General features: G+C 39.3%; 1 protein-coding gene across 1 annotated transcript in view; it reads right to left on the minus strand.

The window, feature by feature from the left end:
* Nucleotides 1–1,331: 1,331 nt before the first annotated feature.
* The window catches only part of LOC127429566 (reticulon-2-like), a 37,356-nt gene continuing 20,153 nt past the window's right edge, over nucleotides 1,332–18,534 (minus strand). The window contains exons 2-10 of the mRNA XM_051678686.1: nucleotides 15,529–15,582; nucleotides 14,592–15,071; nucleotides 11,416–11,598; nucleotides 8,173–8,380; nucleotides 6,093–6,231; nucleotides 3,898–3,967; nucleotides 2,716–2,762; nucleotides 2,228–2,286; nucleotides 1,332–1,947 (exon numbers count right to left, since the gene is read on the minus strand). Coding sequence (XP_051534646.1) covers nucleotides 1,872–1,947; nucleotides 2,228–2,286; nucleotides 2,716–2,762; nucleotides 3,898–3,967; nucleotides 6,093–6,231; nucleotides 8,173–8,380; nucleotides 11,416–11,598; nucleotides 14,592–15,071; nucleotides 15,529–15,582 — 1,316 coding nt within the window. The 3' untranslated portion in view covers nucleotides 1,332–1,871. The remainder of the gene's footprint in view (nucleotides 1,948–2,227; nucleotides 2,287–2,715; nucleotides 2,763–3,897; nucleotides 3,968–6,092; nucleotides 6,232–8,172; nucleotides 8,381–11,415; nucleotides 11,599–14,591; nucleotides 15,072–15,528; nucleotides 15,583–18,534) is intronic.

The raw sequence follows: 18,534 nt of genomic DNA on the forward strand, positions 1-18,534 counted from the left end.
GTATGTAGAGGGATTTGCTTTGAAAGGAGATCTACTTTATTTTCTGTCGTTGCAGTTACTGAGCACTCAAATAACACCAAGGAAACAAAACATTGGAATAGAAAAGAACATTGTTGTTTTAATAGCCCTTAGAAACTTTAACAGGCTTAAAGGGATAAAATCACCCAAAAATGCCAAATCTGTTGTCATGATTCACTCACCCTCATGTTGTTCCCAAACTGTATGACTTTGTTGCTTCTGTGGAACACTTAATGAGATGTAAGGCAGAATGTTAGCCTCAAGGCCCCAGCACACTCACGGCGAAGTGCTTCTTAGTTTTTCGCTCAGAGCAAAAAGAAGTTCAAAACAGCCGAGCAACGACTTGTTTGCGAACATTCAGACACCCACCACGCTGCTGGAGGAGGCATTTAGAGGAGCATTTAAATATGAGGATGCTCAAGACTACACGTGAACAACAACTAATATGACATTAAAAAATGTTATCAATGACTTCATGCCTCATTCTTTGAGTAAAATGTACACGAGATCAGTAAAAGAAGCTGTTTTAACAACTCAGTGATGATTTAAAGTACTATATATGCAGTAGATAATGTGTAATGTGTAATGTTTACCTTGTGCATTCATGGTGCTAATGCGCTAACATGCTAAACACAGCCATCATATCCTAATAGCTTATGCTAATGTGTTAATGGATAGAATACAGACAAAAGAATGATGATCTAACTTTTGGCAGATGTGTTCTGCTTTCGGCTGCAGATGGCACATGAGTGAATGCGCACTTAAGAGTATTTGAGTAGATTTGATTCCTTTGGTTGACCAATTAAACAAAAAAGTCACATGACATGTTCTTGCAAAATGTCTCTACACGAATAATCGTACAAATGTACTGTAGGTAAGTTTGCACCAGCTCGCTAATAATTCTGCAAACCGGTGTGCTCATGTTGACTGATCTTAATTGACTGAACGGGAATTAATTGTTGGCATCAAAGAAGGTGGAGCTCCAGGTCACACCTACTGATGACGTGGACCAATGACAGTAAGAATGTGTTTAGCAGCCGGTAAGAATTTTTCCTGAAAGTTCGCCCTGACGAGCTCTTACGAATCACGAAACAAACTCAAAACAACTTATTTTTGGCCACATTTTGTTCTAAATGATGTCAAACCTGTTCATTCTTTGATTTTCATAGAAGGTGTGCAGGGGCCTTCAATCACCATTCAGTTCATTGCATCCTTTTCATATAATGTACGTAAGTGAATGGAGAGGCTTAACATCTCCTTTTGAGTTCCATGGAGGAAAAGCAGTCATAAAGATTTAACAACATGAGGGTGAGTAAATTATCACATAATTTTTATTTTTGGGTAGATGCTATCCCTTTAAGTTGCCCACACATACATACACACACAAACAAACACAATGAGATTATTTTGAGACTGTTAGACGTGAAATGTCGATCTGGAAACTGGTCCTGAAATAATGTTTTTGGCAGCTAAATTGCAGTCAATGTGAATTCAAAAATTCTGTTACTTCACTGAAGTCATCCAATGTTCGTTAGCTCAGGTTACTCTCAAGAGGCTGTTATAGTACTGGCAGCTCAAGTACTGTATTTGAGCATCAGTCCAGCTGAGTCACTTTCAAAAACCTATACTTATGTTAATTTGTGCAAATGAAGACAGTGTGTCTTTAACTTCTTTGAATTCCAAAACCTTTCATTTTCATTCGAGATTGTTCTTTGCATGGTCCTCCCTTATTCCCTCCCTTATTAGGCCCTGCCTCATTAACTCTCCACAGAGGCGGTACTCTGAGCACAAACTGCTAATTAAGACATTTGAGTGACAGCATGTTGCTCCTCCCCTCTTCTCTGTCAGATGTGTCAATGGGCCTTGGGTTTAGCACCACCAGGGGTGGAGTCAGGGGGTGGTCCGCCACCCTGGGTCAGGCGATGAAGACTGCACAGCAGACAAAAAGCAAATGAGAGGAAAAATATGTTATTTACTTATTATTTCAGTTCACTCATAAAATCGTCAAATTTTCTTTGGTTGATGGAGAATAAGATTAGCTATCTATTATGATCACAAATATCATGATTCATATAAGTGTTTATATAAGTGTTCATATGAGATATGAGGATGGTACAAATTGCTCTAGGGAAAGTGTGCTTCACTGTTTACAGTGTGTGTGTGTGTGTGTGTGTGTGTGCTGGGGGAGGGGGGGTGTTACTATACTCACAAGTCCTTCATGTTGTCAATATGGGCTTGTACTGCAACAAAACAGCTGTCTACTTTATTCTATAAAAGAAGAGAGTGACTTGAGTTGCAATACATGCAGGGTCCAAAATGAAGTACCAAATGCTTGCTATTTCAATGTATCTACAGTAAGCCTATGCTTTGGTTCTGAAAATATGTTGAGGGAACTTTAATAACAACACTCCCACGTTGCATACGTTTATAATCAAAGCCCTTCTAATCTACAATTGATATTACATTTCAATTTGCATGGTATATAACATTTTTACCATTATGTTTGCATGACAAATACCATCACTAGGCTACTTATAATGTCTTATAAAGCTTCAGGGCCCCCTGGTGGCTCTGGGGCCCTAGGCAACTTGCATAGTTTGCCTACAGGGAGGACCGGCACTGGGAAGTATACAGAGAAATATGTGTAGAATACACATTTGATGTCACTGTTATTCTAGACCAGAGTTTTTACATTACCTGATGGCGTCTGTAGAACAGTGGGACAGAGAAAACAGCAATCACACCTAAACACCACATGATAACAAGTGAAGGGAAAACTAGTTAGAAAAGTATTTAGCATTCTACTGCACCTAAATCTCCATACTAAAAAAGTGTGTAGATCTCACATTCCAGATAACATGACCAAGGATATCTACATGTAATTATATTGCAGAATTTCAACTCGCCATATAGAACATTGACAATGCCCCAAATTCCCCCAATGGCTTTGATGTAAAGATCAGAAGTTATCTGAATACATATTATACTGTATAATATTTGTTATATTGTAATACATTGTTATAACTTCATCCTTTTTCTAACTGCAAGATACACAGCGTAACTAAAAAATAAGTCTTTAAGACCCCAAGTTTTCTGTCGTTTGTTGATGTATTTCTGGGGGTGAGACATATTGAATGGCTCATGTTTTTTTTTTGTTTTTTTTAAAAATAGCCAATCAGCTTTAGTTGCATGACAGCCACAAACCTACTTGCTAGTTGGTTGCAGGTGGTGCTGGGGAGGGACATTTTCATTCTAGAGGGCATTTGATTGGACAACAATCCGTGTAGTGCAGGATGAGTCTTCAGTGTTTTTGATGTTTTTGTTCTGCACTCAGATTTTTTTTTTAGCCTATTTTAAAGATTTATGCATTTCAATTTCATAACAAAATTCAATCAAATCGAATTGTATAATGTTTAACTAAATTGAATTAATATAACTTAAAATATTTAGTTTAATAGTAAATACTGTAGAATACTTAAATCAGTTAGATGGAATTTTGTTACGAAATTGAAATGCATAAATCTTAAAATGATTTTTTTGAGTGTGTTTTCCCAAAAAGTAACAAAATTAAATAATAAGTATATGTACATAAAAAAGATAGCATATCTTTTTAAGATTTACATATAATTTCATAACAAAATTGCATCAAATTTAATTCAAATTAAATTAATAAAACTTTTATTATGTGAAATTCAAATAAGTAAATCTTAAAAATATATTTGTAATAGTAATAAGTGAATTAAGCACACCAGCATATAGATAGCTTCAATGCTAACAGACATAGACTAAAAGCCACAAAACTAAAATTTTGTTATATTTGTGTCTCTAATTCAGTTTTTTGCTTTTTAATTTTTAAAGTTTAAACAATGGACATCATACCAATAATAAGCAGGGTAAGGCCATTGCAGAGGTTTCCCAGGAATGTCACCAGGTACATCAGCAAAAAGAACTGAGAAAACAACACATTTTATTACTCACTTCCCAAAATGTTTGATGATTGTGAGAATTAATGATAGGAGATTGTTATCTAACACTGTGGATTCGTCCCTTAGAGAAAATGTTTCCCATTATATCTCTCAGTGTGGAGTGTCTAGTCACCTGGTTTGAAACTGGAAACCCTGCACTCTGACAAGACCCTCTTGTATACTCCCGTCTTGTACTACACAGGACCACATGTGTCCCATGTCACATACCACACAGGTCATAGTGTGACTCTGTGAGCCTTAAAAACTCACAGACTTAAGGACTATTAAGAGTCTAAGATGTACTGCACTTGGCTGAATTAATCAGTTTAGACGTGTCTTAAAGAACACATTGAGATTTTGGGTCACTTTTAAATGGCCTCCAATATGTGCTGAATCATCTTTGTATTTTTGTTTAAATGCTTATTAAAGACATCCCGGAATAAGCAAAAACTTCAGTCGGACATATCTTGGGAGTTCCATCAGATCACATTTTCTGAGAAAACAAATCTTCCATGGACCACCCAAGCCTGAAAATACATGCCCAAAACACTTGTAGAGGTATTTCTTGTGTTAAGTCAGTAGTGTAATTAACATGACAGCTGTGAGCTATGATGCTTTTTGCCTTACTTTAAGTTCACAGCTGATCCACAGGCCTGAAATAACGACTATATGTTTGGAGGAGGGAGAAAGCAGAAACTAAAGCCACTTTCAAGCACAGAATATAATGAATAAGAGAGGAGAACAAAAAAGAGAGATAGAAGATGAGAATTTAATAAATAATATTCATAAAAATAATTGCTAATGGCAGAGCATAAAATGTCAAAACATTTTTAGAGTTCTGACAAACTTGCTGCAAATTTTCCACTGATTATTTTCACATGCAAATAAGCTTGCAATTCACTGCAAATGTTTGCCAGAAGTTTGTAGCTCTTCACCAGAAGTAGTGAACCTGCAGCAAACCTTTAGCGTCAAAAAAGCTTATTTGCATGTGAAAATAATGCGTGGCGAATTTGCACCAAGTTTGTGGCATGTTTGCAGCAAGTTTGCCAGAACTCTCAATTTTTGTAAGGGCTGATATATTCTGAAGGAGAGACGTTGTATGACAGAGAGAGAGAGAGAAACCATGAAATAATAAGACTAGTAAAGCGATGACTGACAAGAAACAAACTTAATTACTCAGGGTATGGGAGAGAAGTCTGTCTGGGCAAAAAACTGAATATTCACTAGATATTTGTGATGATTTTGCTGACGATATAAAACGTAGCAATATTGTGAATATTACAATGATTTTAATGTGCTTTTTATTTGGCCATTAAGTTTCTTAAAGAGCACGCCATTAGATTAGTTTCATAATCCTTTCTTTTCTCGCAAACTGTGAGTTTAAGAGCAAAAAGACAGATGTTTTTAATAACATCTTTGGTTAAAAATTAAGTAGCAAAAATTCAAATAGAGTTGAATCAAAACAAATTCCATGAATCAAACTGTCCATTTCAATGAGATGTTCAAAAATTCAGATTCATTGATTTGTTTGTGTCGTCACTCAGCTCTCTGGAATACTCAATTCTGATTGGTCAATGGCGGCATCCAGCGTTTCGATATTGCTCTGTAATAACCGCACATCCACGTATCAGACCGCTCATACGGGTACTGCGAGCTGTCTGTCCTGCTTCTCGGATCTCTGTGCAATCTCTACAAGTAAGCTAATAAAATAATTTCAACTCAAATCAATGTTTCATGTCCATTTATTTGTTTATTTGGCAAGTAGTCTTGAAATAGGCTGAATAATGAGCAGTCAGATGGTCATTTTCACAAAATAAACAGCAAAAGAACTCTGATGCAAACCGGAGGTTGATTTCAGCTGTTCAGTGATTTCTTTCTTCTCAAATTGCATAATTTCAACGCAAATAAACATTATATGTCCATGTATTTATTTATTTGGTTAGTAGCCATGTAATAAGCGGGATAATGTACAGTCAGGGTCCTGATCACCCTGTCGAGGAATTATTGTGTGATACAACTGGCTAACTGTACATTATCCCTGACATATTTAACCGCCCTTGTGAGAAAATAAATGATTTTTCTAGAGGACCATCAATTCACATGCCTCACCTTGAGTGAGTTGAACAGGCTGCCAACAAAGAACAGGTTCCTCAGTGTGTCCACAGCATAGCAGATGAGCACAATAACTCTCTGTATGTAGTGTTGAGCCTCTTCTCCACTTAAACTGATGTCCAAGTCTAGATACGACCTGCAGCACATAAACGCAAAGGTAGATACTCATTACACCCACAGATATTGGCAGTTAATTTGGCTTCTTATCATTTGGGGAAGGCAGATTTATCCAAAGTTACTTATTTAAGTTGTTAAGTTGAGACAAGGCAAGAGAACATGAGATGAGACAAGAGGCAATGGGAGAAAAGGAGAGGAACGGAGACAAGCGGAGGGGAAAGGACAGGAGATGAGATGGCACAAGGGGACAAGAGATGAGAGGAAAGGAGAGGAGACGAGAGGACAAGAGATGAGATGAGAGGAGATGACAGGATAGGTGATGAGAGGAAAGGAAAGGAGACAAGAGGACAGGACTGAGAGGAAAGAAGAGGAGAGGAGACAAGAGGAGAGAAGAAGAGATAAGACAAGAGAACAGGAGATGAGAGAAGATGAAACAAGAAGAGATGAGAGGACAGGAGATAAGAGGATAGGACAAGAGATGAGAGGAGACAAGAGGAGAGGAGATGAGACGAGAGGAGAAGATAGGGCAGGAGATGAGAAGAAAGAAGAGGAGACGAGAGGAGACATAAGGAGACAAGAGGACAGGAGATCAGATGAGACAAGAGAACACAAGAGAAGAGCAAAGGAGATGAGATTAGATAAGACAAGAGAAAGCAAGAGAAAAGGAGAGGAGACAAGAGGAGAGGAAAGAACAGGAGAGGAGAGGAAAGAACAGGAGATGAGAGGACATGAGAGGACAGCAGATGAGAGGAAAGGAGAGGAGACGAGAGGAGAGGAGACAAAAGGACAGGAGATGAGATGAGAGGAAAGGAGAGGACAGAAGAGGAGACAAGAGGACAGGAGATAAGATGAGATGAGAGGAAAAGAAAGGAGAGGAGAAAAGAGGAGACAAATGGAGTGGACAGGACATAAGATGAGAATTGATGAGAAGAGAGGAGATGAGATGAGAGGAAAAGATAGGAGGTGAGATGAGAGGAAACAAGAGGAAAGAAGATGAGATAAGATGAGAGGACAGGAGAGGAGAGTAGACAAGACGAGGAGATGAGAGGACAGGAGTTAAGAGGAAAGGAGAAAAGACAAGAGGAGACGAGAGGAGATGAGTGGAGACGAGACAAGAGAAGTGTAGATGAGAGACGAGACAAGAGGAAAGAAGATGAGATAAGATGAGAGGACAGGAGAGGAGAGGAGAGAAGACGAGGAGATGAGAGGACAGGAGTTAAGAGGAAAGGAGAAGAGACAAGAGGAGACGAGAGGAGATGAGTGGAGACGAGACAAGAGAAGTGTAGATGAAAGACGAGACAAGACGACAAGAGATGAGAGGAGATAAGATGAGACAAGAGGAGACAAGAGGACTGAAGATGAGAGGAAAGGAGAGGAGAAAAGAGGAGACAAAAGGAGAAGACAGGACATAAGATGAGAGTTTACGAGAGGAGAGGAAATGAGAGGAAAAGAAAGGATAGGATATGAGATGAGAGGAGACAATAGGAAAGAAGATTAGATGAGATGAGACAAGAGGAGATGAGAGGACAGGAGATGAGGGGAGAGGAGACAAGAGAAGAGTAGATGAGAGATGAGACAAGAGGACAGGAGATGAGATGAGAGTTGAAGAGATAAGATGAGATGAGAGGAGACAAAAAGTCTGAAGATGAGAAGAAAGCAGAGGAGACAAGAGGAGAAAAGAGGATAGGAGATGAGACAAGAGAAGATGAGATAAGATGAAGGAGACAAGAGGACAGTAGAGGAAACTATATGATAGGACAGGAGAAGAGACGAGAGGTCAAGAGAAGAGAGGAGACAAGTCAAGGGGACAGGAGAGGAGATGAGACAAGAGGTGAGGAGGCGAGAGGACAAGGGAAGAGACAAGCGGAGGAGAGGAGAAGAGAGGAGACAAGATGAGAGAACAGGAGAGGAGACAAGAGGACAGGAGAAGAGATGAGAGGATCAAACAGCCATCACTCACTTGAAGGGGTGCACTACGTCTCCCAACTGGAGTGCATGCAGCAGTTTGTAATAGATTCTAATTGAGATGGTGAAGCACATGACGGCCAGGGAGAGAGTGGACACCACAGTAATGATGCTGAGCTGGAACAGAGACAGCAGCCCCACCACCAACCCTGTGAACACCATGCCTGTCCGCTTCATATCCTTCCAATAGATCAAGTCCATTACTGCATGAACAGAGACAGAGAGAGAAGAGTAAGTATAGTACTGAAGGCCCAGGCTAAATGAGTGGGAGGGTGTGTCTGAGTCATTGATGACAAGGTGTCTTTTGGGCTGACCTGGACTATTATTAGACAATGAAGAAAGGAAGAGTAACAGAATTTTAAGTGGTCTCTAAAGCACCTGCTGATAGCACTCAACCTGTATCCCATTGCCTGTCAAGTCTCAGAGCTTCAGGCACCATACAACTTACTCTTTTTAATCCCAAGCACCTCTCAGTCAAAAGTGTTTTAAACTAATTTAAAGTTTTCTTCAATGTGAAAATCTTTATACTCAAGCTCTGTTCCAAAAACCTATTGAGCTGTGCCTTTTGAGCCAGCATGCATCATAGAAGCGTTCCCAAAATAAAGTCTGTTTCAACTTCAGTATGCTGCCTACTATGATACCTTATTTTGTCTAAATTCTATAAGGCAGCATCACAGAAGTAGGTAACTCACTGGGTTTTGGAACAGACCCTCATTTACCTTGTCTAAAGGGGCTCGAAAGAGCTAGGCAAAAGCTCACGCTAATACTGAAGCTAATCTATTCAGAATTACCTAAACACTAATGCCATTCATGCCTGCAGTTCCACCCTGAATGGCTGGACCTAGAAGCAGGTGAATAGACTAAATATAACTTCAACGTAACATGTAAGAGGACACTGGCTTTGAACACACCTATCTATTGTTATGGCAGGTGGCCCATCAGACTTATTTCATGCTGTTAACTTTAGCAAGCACATGCTGGACTCTCTCACCTTAGCAATATGTGTATGCATATTAAACAAATGCAAAGCTGAATGAAATATTTAATTTGGCTGTTCAAAGCACTGCCACATGCTAACTTAAAAGGAGCAAATTGTATACCTCAGATTTGTCATTTAGTTTTGTGCATCCAAGACATGAAAAGGTACAGTTTCAAAATTGTAATCATGCCAGCCACACAAGAACATACGTTGTATGTATGTTGCAATATGTAATGGAAAGTGTACAGTCAGCCGATCATTATCGTGAAAGGAATCCTGTTTTTTTTTCTCTCTTTTTTTTTTTTTCTTATTTTATAATGACTGGCTGTACATTATCTAACTTAATATATGGCTACTTATACTACAGTATGTAGGAAATCAGTTGCAAGGGACAACGTCCAGTTATACAGTTTAGCAGTTCATTATGCAAAAAGTTTGACTATAAAATGCTGCAATTGACCAATCAGAGTCAAGTATTCCAGAGAGCAATGTAATAAATAGATGTGTAAATAAAAACTCCCATAGACATGCATAGATTAATACCACCAAGCTCACATGCACATACTGTATATAACTACTTATACACACATTATTTAGGCATATCTACAAAACTGATACTTATCTTTCACTTGCAGAACAAAATAACTGTGGTAAGAACAGAAGCATATAAACCCTACTACCATACCCTAAACGGTCAACTCTTCGCCATCTGGTCCAGATAGGCAGAACCTAACCCATGTAAGTCTCTAAAGCGCTAACTTTTCTTAGCTCAAATTACCCTCAATGCCGACATTACCACTCGGAAAGTGCTGTGCATTTTCTGGCCCCTCACCTTTACTAGTCATTTTGGAGTCTTCATGGGCCGATTCCTCTCTCGCCTGGGTCTACGTCCCTGATCTACAGTGAAACCCCCTCAAGCTGTTTTTGGCTGGTGTTGCTCAGTCAGCAGCCCCCTAGCCCAACGACCCAAAAATAAAACTGCACAATTGTGCCCGCCCTATTACAGAATACAGAGGCAGTCAGCGTTAGACTGAAATAGGGGGACAATACAAATACACTCACTTACAATACCACTTGACATCTACATGTGGTCTGTAATATGTCTGTTCAGTTCATACAAAATAATGTAATACCATGTAAACTTATGAAAACAAACAAGTAACATCCTGCAACCAAAACTGCCATATGAAAGTAGTGGACAAAATCTATCAACCGTGCTTATTTTTTAGGACATAACTTCACAGGGTAAAAAACTATCCTGCCACTGTTCTCTAACTATTGACTAAAGGCCATCCTGAATGCCTTGGTCCTCAACCTGGAAACAAAAATAATTTTTTTAAATTGTAAAAATTTTAAAACAAAGAAAAGTTATGAAAATGCACTTTTTATATGTCACTAATCATACATGTACATATAAAAGGTCAGGCTTCCTTGTTTACATTGAAGCACACAAGATGGAACATTCTCAAATCATGCTGGGATAACACAAACCCTCAAGATTTACACAATCTTGTAGAGTCCATGCTAGCTCGAGAGCATGCTGTTTTTGTTGCAAAATGACAAAGAATACTGATGATATAATTTGTAATTACAAATGTTGCAGTTTTGCATTAAATTAGAAAATAATGCAAAATAGAAACATAACACTTTGTTCTACCCTCATTGCCTTTTCAGGAACTTTCTCAGGTTACGGATTTCACACATTTACTGTAAATTTTTTCTGTTCTCTTCTGTTTGCTACAACATCCTCTTGCACTGACAACCAGAATACTCTCAGTAATAAACATTTTGGACAGAGATGACTCTCTACAGTCCAGTATATTCTAAAGTGCACCACACCACCATAAGAATCCATTATGCCACCACCCTTCAAACCTCTGTGGATCTACATGCCAACAAAAATGGATTTAGCCTGTTAAGAACATACAGACAGAATGACTTGTCTTGCATTTGTTTGTGTGGAATAATGAAGACAGACTGGCCAGGAATGCACTCAATGGCATCAGCCCATTATGGCAACAGCCCCATGAGTATGTTACCATGGAGATGGATAATGCATTCTCCAATAAAACAGGAGCATTTGTGCTAACATGTGGAAAGCCTGTGCTTATTGTGAACAAGAGAAACCATATCCCTAGTTTCTGTTACACATATTGACTGATGAAGTGCTTTGTGAAGAATAATTTCATATGAAAAACTAAAGCTGTCTCAGAGAAATCAGATACAGGGACCAGATACAAAGAGATAAAGTTGTCTAACCTGCTATCTGGATGCAAATTGTTGGGCCCTCTGATAAGTTGAGAGTAGAGTACCACTGTTCACAGATCTGTTCTTCCTGAGTGATTCGACCAATGGCAGGAGGTGTTGTATGTGATGTGCCCACCATCTCCAGAGTGACTGTGGTTTCCATGGCAACAGAAGTCTCTGACCCAAGCTGTGGTGCTGCCAATATAATCAACATTTAATCCTCATGATATCATCAGCATATGGAACACAGATTCACTGCAAAATATGAGAACCAAAGTTTTTCTATAAGCTATTTTCTGTTGCTTAGAGGTTCATGTTCCATTGAACAATGTTTGGATTTAATTGTGTTGAAGTAAAATAGTTAAATAATTAACTAAAGAACTAAGTACAGTTTTTGTCAATTGGATACAAACATCTCACAGAATCAATGACCCTTTTCCTAAAACTACATACACAAAGCCCATTATAAAATACCACATTTCCACAATCTTACACACAGCAGTGAAAACTAAATTATCCAGTCAGAATAACACTCAGAAAAGCATTTATGTTGCACACACTAAACATCAGTTTACACACTGTGCTGCAAAAAAATAACACTTTCTCATCAAAATAAATTTTATTCAGATACAAAAAAAAAAAAGTCTGACACTTCAGAAAGAGACATTTTATTTCTCAGTGAACTGTATTTACTGCATACTCAATTCTCAATGTATTTAGTGTCATATTTTGAAAGAAAAACTTGGCCATGCACCGTAAATAATTAGCCAAAAAATGGTAACATCATTACAGTATTGGTCACCACCATATTGACAATTTGAACTTCTTGATTTGGGGTGAACAGGTGATTTTTTTTCCCCCAATATTTGATCATCTTCTCTCACTTCTGTAGAGGTTGAAAAAGTTGGGTTTCCCATACATAGGAAAGTGACGTATTGTGCAAATATAAAATACTGTAAGAAATATCTGTCACCAACAACTTACCTGTTCTCAGTTCGAAATGTCCTAATTATTCTAGCTAGAGTATAACAATTTAGATGTGGCAGCACTCTCTGTCTAGCTTTCCTAAAGCTCATATTATGGTTAATGACACTGATCTTTCACAGTAGCTGTATCTCATTTGATATATTTCTGCGTCTTTGTCTTCCTCTACCTCCTCATGCTCTTTTTTGTTCCATGTTTTTGATGTTTCAATGAGCAATTATTTGACTTTTATAGATTTTAGAGAGTGAAGTATTCAGTTTTGGTTGATTGTGTTTGCACTGGTGAGATTTGTTTGCCGCATTATCTCATTGAGTTTTGTTTGTTTGACTCCCTTGGTTTTAGATTTGGAGCGGGTGTTTTCACAATGACAATTGTACTGGACTGCTGAGATATGTGTGAAGAGTTTTGCAATTAGAATGCATGAGAACCGCAAACTGGGTAGAAGCAGGAAAAAGTGTTAACCGTTTTGCAGAATGGGTATGTGTTTTACATTAGCAAGAGAAATTGATGAATTGGTGAGTTGTTTCAGTCACCGTGTGTATCCAATTGAAAAGAACAAACTACATCTGATGGATTTGATGGATTAGTTGAGCTGATTAAAAATGAATACATAGAAAGCAATTATGTACATGACAAATGTCTTCTTTAGATTACACATTAAGTAGAAATACTACTACCTAGTTTTTTACATGCAAAATGACACTACGATTATAGGGTGCTGTGGGTATTTGCTAGGGTGTTGCTATGCGGTTGCTAAGGTATTCTGAGTGGTTTTTATCACGTTGTTATGTGGTTGCTAGGGTGTTCTGGTTGGCTGCTAGGGTGTTGCTAGGTGGTTGCTTGGGTGTTATGGGTTGATGCTAAGGTGTTGCTAGGTGGTTTCTAGGGTGTTATGGGTGGTTGCTAGGTGGTTGCTAGGTGGTGGATAGGGTGTTATGGGTGGCTGCCTGGCTGTTGCTAGGGGGAGGCTAGGGTGTTATGGGTGTCTGCTAGAGGGTTGCAATGTGGTTGCTAGGGTCTTATTGGTGGCTGCCAGAGTGTTGCTACGTGGTCGCTAGGTTATTATGGGTAGCTACTAGGGTGCTGCTAGGGTACAATGGGTGGCTGCTAGGATGTTGCTATGTGGTTGCTAGGGATATAGGTGGCTGCTAGAGTGTTGCTAGGTGGTTGATATGGTATTATGGGTGGCTGCTAGGGTGTTATGAGGGTGTTATGGATGGCTGTAAAGGTGTTGCTAGGGTGTTATGGGTGGCTTCTAGGGTGTTGCTATGTGGTTACAAGAGTGTTATGAGTGGCTACAAAATTGTTGCCAGGTGGCTGCTATGATGTTATGGCTGGCTGCTTGGGTGTTACTAGGGTGTTATGGGCAGCTTCTAGCATGTTGCTGGGCAGTTACAAGAGTGTTATGGATGGCTGCTAGAATGTTGCTAGGTGGTTGCTTGGTGTCCTGGGTGGCTGCTAGGGTGTTGCTAGGTGTTTGCTAGGGTGTTATGGGCGGTTGCTAGGGTGTTGCTAGGTTGTTGGTAGGGTGTTGCTAGGTGGTTGCTAGGGTGTTATGGTGTCTGCTAGGGTGTTGCTATGTGGATGCTAGGTTGTTATAGGTGGCTGTTGGGGTGTTGCTAGGTGGTTACTAAGGTGTTATTGGTGGCTGCCAGAGTGTTGCTGTGTGGCTACTAAATTGTTGCTAAGTGGCAGCTATGGTGTTATAGCTGGCTGCTTGGGTGTTGCTAGGGTGTTATGCATGGCTGCTAGGGTGTTGCTAGGTGGTTGCTAGGGTGTTATGGGTGGCTATTAGGGTGTTGCTATGTGGATGCTAGTGTGTTATAGGTGGCTGCTTGGGTGTTGCTAGGGTGTTATTGGTGGCTGCCAGAGTGTTGCTAAGTGGTTGATATAGTATTATGGGTGGCTGCTAGGGTGTTGATAGGTGGTTGCTAGGGAGTTATGGGTGGCTGCTTAGTGTTCAAAAGAGATAGTCTATGGTATTTGGTACCTCCTTTTATGCAAGTCTATGGATTTTTTGCCCATTTTTCATCCGCCTGGCAAAAATCAGAAGTCTGATCGCTTATAAAAGTAGCACAGCCCTGCATGCTCAACAAGCTGCATGATGTCCCCAACAACAATCTTAATACTAAAGGTTAGGGGTTTCATCAGCAACAGCATGTCTAAAATGCATTCAAATGCAACAATTGTAACTTCATGAACACCTGTTATTTGCTCATCTTCATGACTGCATTTTAAGCTGTGTGTTTGGATGCCTGAGATCTCCTCCATTGGTTCCCATGTCCTTGTGTCTTTATCCTGAAACTCCTCAATACTGCTCTGAGCAGAGGGCTCTAGAGTCTGCTGCAGGGTCTCCTCCTCCCCTTCCACAGGCAGGAAGGCATGGGGGTCCCACTTCACAGCAGGGGAGTCTATGGGTAACTGGCTCTCCACAGTGTCCGTGCGGTTCAGTGAACCGCGGCTGCCCCTCCCTCCTGCCCATCGGCGACCTGAGTCTCTACGTGATGAGCTGTCAGTCTCAGAGAAGGTAATGTAGGAGAAGGTGAGCTCAGAGGAGTTCTGACGTGGTGTGCCCCATACAGATGAGCAGCTGAGACATGCGTCGTCATCCTCGAGACCTTCCTCATCGTCAGACCACTCCCTGGCTGTCTGCAGTTCCGGGAAGTCGGACTCCTCATTTCCACCTGAGCAAAAATAAGAACGATTTTTAGAGGGTCAGAATCAAAGAGTATTAACCAACTTCTTAAATGCTAAGCTAGATTGCTTACCTCCTAACGCAAATGTTACTCAAGAAATAAAAATAATTTACAGTATATTATGGCGGAACAATATGTTTAACCAACCATGTATAGAATCAGCATCCAGGACTGAAAGTATTCATTTTATAATTTATAATATAAGTGTATCATGTTTTATCTAATTCAGAGGGGACAGATGTCAGGACAACATAAAATGGTTTTAATGAGCACTACTAAGTAAATCAACATGTACCGTGTATAAGAAAGCATTCCAGTTCTCAAGGAACATCAGGATTGTTATAGATGTGGATATCAGGAAAACATACAAAGATAAATGAAGAACTCATATTTTTTAATATATTTGAATAATCTGTGAAGTTTATGTATATGAAAATGTCATTACCATCTGAGCAAGGAGGGGTGGAATCAGGTGTTGAGTTCACAGTTCCAAATTCCTCTGAAATGAGAGAACGAAAATCGATATGACAAACACAGACAATTGAAACATCAAGTTTCTCAGGTCTGGAGTGCTGCTCTGGGACCTGCTACTTTGACAATGTTCAGAATGAAATTTGATCAACAATGAACACCCCTATTTTGAAGTATCTAATATAATAATTTTAACACCATAATAACATTTACACAATTTCAGAATTACTCTAGTAACTAAAAAGTCAATTATCAGGCGCTTTTATCAAAAGCAACTCACAGTAAATTATTACAGTGACAGTCTCAGTGGAGAAACCTGGGGTAACCTGCCATTGTTTAAGGGCACAATGGCTTGTTTATTGCAGGGATTGAATCACGAACCTGCTGGTTGCTAAGACCTAAGATTTAACTACTATGCCACCATCAAGCATTTAGCACCACCCAGTCTCAGTCTCACACTGACCATCTGATGCACATTGCACACAAAAATGTTCACCAGTTTCAGTCTTATTGGCTGGTGCAATGCACCTCAATGTTGAGGTGTTTTGAGGAAGAAATTACCATTGAATTTGCCAAAAAAAAAAAAAAATGTTTGAAGTTTTGTTTGTGGCTCTACGCAAATTTGTGTATTCTTTGTTGTCTAAAGAAATATTCCAAGTTCAATACAAGTTCAGCCTAATCGATTGCATTTGAGGTATAATGTTGATTACCACAAACTATTTTTTTTTTTTACTTGTTTACTCTTCTTTGCAAAAATCAAGGTTACTGTGAGGCACAAAATAGGGCCAATTTTTGGAGGGTTTAAAGGGAGAAATGTGAAGCTAAAATGTGTGTAGTATTTGATCTGTGAAGTTGTTTAAATCGTCATTTTTACTGTCGTTTTAGGGTTTTAGGGTTCATTGCTATACATCAGTATGGGAATGAAGTTGTAAAATTCGATATATCTTTATACAAAAAAGGTTAGTAAGCAATTTTATCACAATAAAATCACGATAACATGCATATTGCTTACATCTTTTGGCTATAATTTTGAAACTTTTTTGAAGGTTTACGGATTGGCCCCATTCACTTCCATTGTAAGTCCCTCACTGTAACAAATTGTTGCCTTTTTTTAAAGAAAAGATGGACGAATCGAAACTTATTTTGGAGGTAATCAACATTATGCCACATATGGTGTCGACTGAGCTTAACTTGTATTGAACGTGGAATATTTCTTTAATACCTACTCCTTTTGGATGGACAGTTCGGTGAAATTCTAATAACATAGTCTATAGGCATTTCTGCTGATTTATTTGATGTTTTTTGTACAGCTTATTGCAAAATTACATTGAATGAGTTTTTCATGCCAGTCTATTTTTTTCCATGTCAGTCTACTATTGTAACAACTATTTCAGATAAAGCCACCTCTAAACAGCATGTAATAGAAAACGAACAGTGGTTGATGACTTTTCATGTTGGCCTGACAGTCCTTTTCCATCTTACTGGGTGGTTCTTGACCAGAATAAACTGCAAAGTTTGACCAGACTTGGTCAACTCATGTCCATTTGAATATTATGGATAACCATAAAAGAAACATGATAATAAAAGCCTTTGCTCCACAATAATTGCGAGCTCCAATGCTGGAACCATCACATTACCAAATGTACAGTAATGTGTGCTTTAAGTCAGGGCCGATTTTAGGATTTCACGCCTCAATTCGGCGTGGCATGGAGGTGATCAGTTTGTGGCACTGCTGAGGTGGTATGGAAGCCCAGGTTTCTTTGACAGTGGCCTTCAGCTCATCTGCATTTTTTGGTCTCTTTTTTCTCATTTTCCTCTTGACAATACCCCATAGATTCTCTATGGGGTTCAGGTCTGGTGAGTTTGCTGGCCAGTCAAGCACACCAACACCATGGTCATTTAACCAACTTTTGGTGCTTTTGGCAGTGTGGGCAGGTGCCAAATCCTGCTGGAAAATGAAATCAGCATCTTTAAAAAGCTGGTCAGCAGAAGGAAGCATGAAGTGCTCCAAAATTTCTTGGTAAACGGGTGCAGTGACTTTGATTTTCAAAAAACACAATGGACCAACACCAGCAGATGACATTGCACCCCAAATCATCACAGACTGTGGAAACTTAACACTGGACTTCAAGCAACTTGGGCTATGAGCTTCTCCACCCTTCCTCCAGACTCTAGGACCTTGGTTTCCAAATGAAATACAAAACTTGCTCTCATCTGAAAAGAGGACTTTGGACCACTGGGCAACAGTCCAGTTCTTCTTCTCCTTAGCCCAGGTAAGACGCCTCTGACGTTGTCTGTGGTTCAGGAGTGGCTTAACAAGAGGAATACAACAACTGTAGCCAAATTCCTTGACACGTCTGTGTGTGGTGGCTCTTGATGCCTTGACCCCAGCCTCAGTCCATTCCTTGTGAAGTTCATCCAAATTCTTGAATCGATTTTGCTTGACAATCCTCATAAGGCTGCGGTTCTCTCGGTTGGTTGTGCATCTTTTTCTTCCACACTTTTTCCTTCCACTCAACTTTCTGTTAACATGCTTGGATACAGCACTCTGTGAACAGCCAGCTTCTTTGGCAATAAATGTTTGTGGCTTTCCCTCCTTGTGAAGGGTGTCAATGATAGTCTTCTGGACAACTGTCAGATCAGCAGTCTTCCCCATGATTGTGTAGCCTAGTGAACCAAACTGAGAGACCATTTTGAAGGCTCAGGAAACCTTTGCAGGTGTTTTGAGTTGATTAGCTGATTGGCATGTCACCATATTCTAATTTTTTGAGATAGTGAATTGGTGGGTTTTTGTTAAATGTGAGCCAAAATCATCACAATTAAAAGAACCAAAGACTTAAACTACTTCAGTCTGTGTGCATTGAATTTATTTAATACACGAGTTTCACAATTTGAGTTGAATTACTGAAATAAATGAACTTTTCCATGACATTCAAATTTATTGAGATGCACCTGTATATATATATATATATAATAAACA

The sequence above is a fragment of the Myxocyprinus asiaticus genome, chromosome 39 (genome assembly GCF_019703515.2).
Source record: "Myxocyprinus asiaticus isolate MX2 ecotype Aquarium Trade chromosome 39, UBuf_Myxa_2, whole genome shotgun sequence".
In the NCBI taxonomy this organism is placed as follows: domain Eukaryota; kingdom Metazoa; phylum Chordata; class Actinopteri; order Cypriniformes; family Catostomidae; genus Myxocyprinus; species Myxocyprinus asiaticus.